The sequence below is a fragment of the Oreochromis niloticus genome, unplaced genomic scaffold, assembly GCF_001858045.2.
Source record: "Oreochromis niloticus isolate F11D_XX unplaced genomic scaffold, O_niloticus_UMD_NMBU tig00007935_pilon, whole genome shotgun sequence".
In the NCBI taxonomy this organism is placed as follows: domain Eukaryota; kingdom Metazoa; phylum Chordata; class Actinopteri; order Cichliformes; family Cichlidae; genus Oreochromis; species Oreochromis niloticus.
Window position 1 is genome coordinate 8,091 of NW_020328858.1, and position 6,276 is coordinate 14,366.

At 39.1% G+C, this 6,276-nt stretch overlaps 1 protein-coding gene across 2 annotated transcripts; it reads right to left on the reverse strand.

The window, feature by feature from the left end:
* Positions 1-404: 404 nt before the first annotated feature.
* On the reverse strand, positions 405-1,390 carry LOC109197989 (uncharacterized). Of its 2 annotated transcripts, none has more exons than XM_019353687.1 (2): positions 1,304-1,390; positions 405-1,213 (listed from the first exon to the last, which is right to left on the reverse strand). In XM_019353687.1, the coding sequence occupies exons 1-2, from the start codon at positions 1,368-1,370 to the stop codon at positions 585-587; spliced, it is 696 nt and encodes a 231-aa protein (XP_019209232.1). In that variant the 5' UTR covers positions 1,371-1,390; the 3' UTR covers positions 405-584. The 2 variants fall into 2 exon arrangements, with proteins under 2 accessions (XP_019209232.1, XP_025760773.1); XM_025904988.1 differs by having other exon boundaries at positions 405-1,225; positions 1,316-1,380.
* Positions 1,391-6,276: the final 4,886 nt, after the last annotated feature.

The window sequence follows — 6,276 nt, forward strand, 5'->3', positions numbered from 1 at the left end:
CTAAATATTAAAGCAAATATGCTTTTAAATGGATGTTTAGGCACTGGAAGTGCCTGTTAATATTTAGTTGTATATTACTGTGATTTTATAGGAGACGGAGTGGAAGTCACTTAAGTGAATAGTCTGAAAACCAGTTGCGCTTCTTTTTCTTTTCTGGTTTTTCTTTTGGCACTTTGCCTTCTCGGGCCTCTGGACTTTCTGGTTTGGTAGCGCTGGCCTCCTCTTTTTCTGGCTGATTCTCCTGGAGTGTCTCGTTTTGGGCTGGAGAATTTTCAGGACTGGCAACATTGGACTGGTCTTCTTGCTTTTCTATTTTCTCTTGCAGATACTGCAAAAACTCCAGAAGTGAGATCTTTTCTTCTTCTGTTTGCCTGAGTTGGTTGCAGATTGTTGTGTTCCCCAGTTTTGCTTCTCCATGATTTCCAGGTGGGAAGCTTTGGTTTTCTCCAGCTCTTCTTTTAAGTTTTGCGCCTTCAAATCAGTTTTTTCACAAAGAGCCTCACTGGTGCTGAGTTTGTCTCTCAGCTCAGCGAGCTCACAGTTGGCTCTTTGTTCCTGATCTTCACGCTTTGCAACTTCCTCTTCTAGATTCTTTTGAGTTTTGAGGAGCTGCTCACGGAGTTGTTCGATCTCTTCTTGCTGTTTTTGCACTGGATCTCCAACTCAGCTTCTCGATCAGTTTTCACATCTGTAGAGTCTGTGTGTGGAGCTTCTGCAGTTTGTGTTGAAGCGTCCAAACTCAGCTCTGCAGCTGTGACAGCTGTGCTGCTGTCTTCAGCAGGAGCCTCACTCACCTCAGGGGTGAAGTTCTCATCGGGTGTCTTTCTACGAGACTCTTCCAGCTGTGTTTGGAGCTCAAGGATGGTTTTTTGAGCGTTTCCTCTGCAGCACTGTAGCTGAAAGCGAACCCAATCATTCTGAGTTTTAGCTGCAGCAGCTTTGTGGTTTGCAGCTGTCATTTTATAAAAATTGGTTTTGCACATGTTCTGAGCCTCCTGCAGGTGGAATCTCAGCGCACCCAGTTCATCAGTCTCATTGTATGGACGACTGCCATCATTTGGTGTTAAGTGAGGCTGTGGCTGAGATGGCCCATCGTTGGTGTTATGGTGAGGATGGGGCTGATGTGGCACAGGCCCTTGTTTTGGCAAAAACCGTGGATTTTGCCAATGTTGCCCAGGCCCATTATTGGGTTTAAAGTGGGCATTGGGCTGATGTGGCCAAGGCCCTTGTTTTGGCAAAAACCGTGGATTTTGCCAATGTTGCCCAGGCCCATTATTGGGTTTAAAGTGGGCATTGGGCTGATGTGGCACAGGCCCTCGATTGGGTCCAGGGTTTTTGGCTCTGGGGTTTGGGTTTGCATTTTTCTGCATCTTCTTCTTGTTTGCACCCTTTTGTTGGCAGCATGAGATGGAGTCCCCCCATTTGGTGCCTTGTTTTTCCCTCTTGGGTTTGGGTTTTGCTGCTTAGGTGAACAGCGGCAGATGAGGTCCCTTCCTGGGGATCAAGGTTTTGCTGCATATGCTGCATTCTCTTGTCTTTTGTCTTACAGTGTCGAATGATATTTTTTCTATTCGATCGGGGTTTGGGTTTGTGTTTTGTTGGATACACCGAACGTGTCAAATCTTTCTCTAGAGGTTGGCTCGTGGTGTGCTCCTATACAGTTGCCCAGTTCTGAGACATACTGAGTGCACGCTGGTGTCCTATTTAAGCACTTTTGAGAGAATGTTATCCTTTTGATCCTTTGATCTGGAGCATGATGTCATGGAGTGCAAATGGAGCGTGATGTCATCCACTTAGAATGTAAAATGTGATGTCATCAACTTAGCAGAGAGTCTTGTTTTTCTTTGAAATAGAATTCTACCAAACTCAAATAAAAGTCTTTAACTTTGTATGAGATGTTAAATTCCCAATGGAAAGGCCAATCTACCCGAGAACTTCAGGAGAAGATTACACAAATAGCTCAGAAGCTTCAATAAATGCTTCAGGATCAACATGTTTTCTATATACACCTTTAGGATGCTGCATCTTCAAAAAATAAAAATGAAATGACTGAGCCTCACACAGGAATATTGTTGCTACTTGTTTACTGAACCTTCTTTTAGCCACATGTTTATAACATCAGTGTCCGTTCACTGCCTCCTGCAGGACGCTCCCTTCTTCCACTTTCTTACAGAACCGATACTGCCTCTCCTGGCATTACCAGTGTAACAACACACTATGTCCTTTATCACACTCATTCGATCTGTCTGTTTCTTCAGATGAATAACATGAGCTTGTATCTATGTATCTTTAAAAGAGTCTTTGTCATATTAATTTCTGTCCCAATGCAAAAAGATTTTCAAAGCTTCAAGTTTAAAAGGAAATAATGTTATTTAACACTGTCCAGTTGGAGATTTGCTATATTGTATAGTATTAAACTGTAAGTCTGAAATAGGTGAGTTTTAAGGGGCATTAAGTCAGGACAAAATAACTTATTAGCTTTCTGTGTCAGACTCACAAAGTGATAATCAGCACAGGGATGCGTGCATCAGTTAATGCTGTAGAGGAGACAATGATCAGGAAGAGAACTGCTGCCACAGCCGCTCCTTAAATACCTGGTCTTGATGAAGGGGAATGACAAATGTGATGGAAAACTTGTGTTTCACCTCCTCTAACCTCTGTGTACTATTGATATGTATTTGTAACTTTCTTGTGCAAAGTTGTAGTTGTTTTTCAGTCTTCATACACTCTAACTGTAAGCTTTGCTCAAGGCCATGACACATTTCATTACCAAACTGGTGCCTACATGATGGGGAGAATTTCACTCCCAACCACTGATTAGACAAGAGCTGCTATAATTGAGCATTTTTGTCAATGCTGGTACAAACCCTGTTGGTCCCTTTGCAAAGGTTTGAACTTTCTTTCAATAAATCTCAGGAAATCGGTTTCATTTCGATGCTTAAATTATTTTTCCACAACAACAAACAGGAGCAAGCCTTTGAACATCGGTCCGAACAAAAACAATACAAAGATATTATTAGTAGCTAACATATTGGGCTTTAGGCTACTGACTAGGATAGCCCTGAGCTCCTCAGGAGTGTTACTGTCTCAAAGTGTTATTGAACTTCCATCAGAGCTCAGTGAAGATGCTGGGCTGAATTCCCGTTCATTAAGTCGATGCAGGCTGTCCCTGGGTGTTTCCCTAAAGGCTGTCAAGTTCTAACCAGCCACCCTCGGTCCACTGCACCTGGATTCTGAGTGACCATTGAAAATCTGATCACAGATTTGTGTCTCCAAGTCTTCTGTAGGTTTAAGAATATTCTAATTCAAGAAAGGATGGCGTTCTTTCTCAGCATCTTTTAATGTCTTCTTTAGTTGTCTGAAAAGTGGAGACAATCAGATTGAAGGAAAAAAAACTTGAGTTGAGTTAAAATGTTTAAAAATTATGTTATAGAAATAGATTTACAATTTTACTTTGGTAAACTAAACCACATTACACCGTATAGGGCTGTTCAATACAACGATATGTATCCAATGACGATATAAAAACGTCTATGGTTTCATTTGACGCTATCGTTTGTTTCATGGTGTCACAAAACAAACTGTTTAAGGCAATATTTTTTTCATCGTTTTGATGGTCACTGTAGTGGCTATATTAATTTCTTAAAGTTCTCGCTGTCTCTTATATTTAATATAACCACACTACAGACAGACCAGCACCTGTTTTTATGCGTTGTCGTTAGCAACAACGACGGTAAAACCATCGCGTGTCTGCTTGTTTAGTTTCCATATAAACCTTTCACAATAAAGCTCAAGATCCTTTTGAGACTTTTCAAAATAAACTGAATCACGTGAAAGAGTATGCAGAGTATTTATGGATGAGAAGCAAATAAGAGCCGCCAGGTGCTAAAAAATAAACCTTAGACTCAAACATTAGAACAGTTTTTCCCCCGCAGCACGCCGTGTAATAAATACTCACAAAGAAAACGGCGGCCATTACCACTTATGTCTAAAAATGTATGGTTTCATGCATTGGTTAAAACGCTCGACTCCAGGTACACTACGCCCAGCTGGAAACACTTCACGCAAGTCGAGCTGCCCGAGATTCACAAAATTTACAGAAAATGTTAAATTTTTTGTGATTTATATCGTTATCGGGATGATAGATGTCTTATGTCGGGATATGAGATTTTGGTCATATCGCACAGCCCTATTACACGTCACACATCTCTTCCTAGATCCTGTTTTTTTAAATGACCAAAGTATTTAACTTTACGGTATAACAACAGAAAGCATAAAACAAAAAATGATGGTCTGTCTTCATATTTCAGTTATTGTTACATTAAAACAGCCTCACCTGTTTTTACTTTTAGCAGAAGTAGCATTTTATAGCTGTAGGTGTATAAGGTTTTGCTAACTTTAACAACTCTGCATGTGCGCTGTTGGGTAGTTCAGTCTACAGTCCAATTAATCATGTATATGAATCATATGTGAAAAATAATTCTATATCAAACTAAAAGCAGTAGAAAACCTGTAAAGCTACAAATGCTTGTAAATTAAGAAGTCGGATAAATGTTGTTGAGTACAATGTACTTTCCTCTAAGATATAGGATTAGGATTAAACTTTATTGTCATTACACATGTATGAATACACGGTAACGAAATACAGTTTGCATCTAATTGGAAGTGCAAGACTAGCAAGAACAATGACAGCAATTATATACAGATAAGTTCAGTAGAGAGCAAATATACAGATGTACTATGGGCAAATGTACGTATATGCTGATATATACAGATAAGGGTAGTGTAAATAGTGGAATAGCTATGAACAGATTATGTACAGAGAAACCAAATATACAGATGAACTATAGACAATGTACAGATGATCTGTATAGCATGTAGTGAAATGTGTTCCTCACTAATGTGTAATCCATTATTGTAAATATACATCTTATTAAGAAACGATCAGACAAAAGCAAGGGAACACATTCAGAGAACGCTGTTCACTTTCTATCCCATATGTCAGAACAAGATTCAGAGTGTGATTAAAGAGGTGGGTGGGCACTTTTACATTTTAAGAGAAGAAAATTGAATCAAATAATAGATTAAATGCTGTGTTGAGGCTGTCATTTTCAGCATCTACATGGATGTTAAAATCACCCCCTATAATATTTTATCTGAACTGAGCACTAAATCAGATAAAAAGCCTGAGAAACCAATAGAAACTTTTAGTAAGGGCCGGGCGGACAATAGATAACAACAAATAAAACAGGTTTTGAGTTTTCCAATTAGGGTGGACAAGGCTAAGAGTCAGGCCTTCAAATAGTTAAACCTCTGTCTGGATCTATGGTTGATTAATAAGGTGGAGTAGAAGATTGCTGCTACTCCTCCTCCTTGATCTGTGCTTCAAGGATTCTGACGCCTAGTACAACTGAGGGTGTTGATTCATTTAAATTAATATAATTATCCCACTGTAACCATTTTTCTGTAAGGCAGAGTAAATAATTTGCTGAATTAAATTGTTTACTAACAGAGAGTTAGAAGAGAGAGACCTAATGTTTAATAATCCACACATGTTACTGTTTTACTCTTTAGTGCAGTTGAGGCTGTTAGATTGTTCAAGCACTAAAATTTGATTATAGATAGAAAATTATAGATTTAAATATACATTTGGTATTACTTGGTCTTGGATGAGCCATACATTTTTATTAACAATCTAAAAAGAACTGAAAAGCCTCAGCCTTAGAAAAAACATTTTAGAAATGACTTCACAAATGCAATTTCTGAAATACCACTGATGCTGGTGAGCAAGCTGATATTACAAATAAACCAATATCAGATACTCGGGAGTAATAAAGTGAAAGCGAAGAGCATTTCTAATGTTTCTGCAATTATTACAGCATTTAGTTGAAGCCAGGGTACTTTAATATGTGTCCTTATAATCTCTTATGCTCGATAATTTGATGAAGAGAGCTGTCATTGATATCACGTTGTGATTTTTCTGGTAAGCTGACCAAGATGTAAACATCTTGTGTCCATCAGCCAGGGGAATGGAGAAACTCCAGCAGGATATCTCTGCTGGAACAAGCGTACAGAGATAAACAGTATTAGGTTCTACTCTGCTTAAATTCACACATTATCCTGATGTCCATGTGCTTCATACTTATGTGTTTGTCTTTTTCCTCCTTGCAGAAAACCTGTTGATGTGCCTGCCTGAGCCAATCTTGCTCTGTCTCTTTCAGAGATTTATAGCTCTTGGAAAAACTAGAAGCGTTAACCCTGTGTTGGATAAATGGA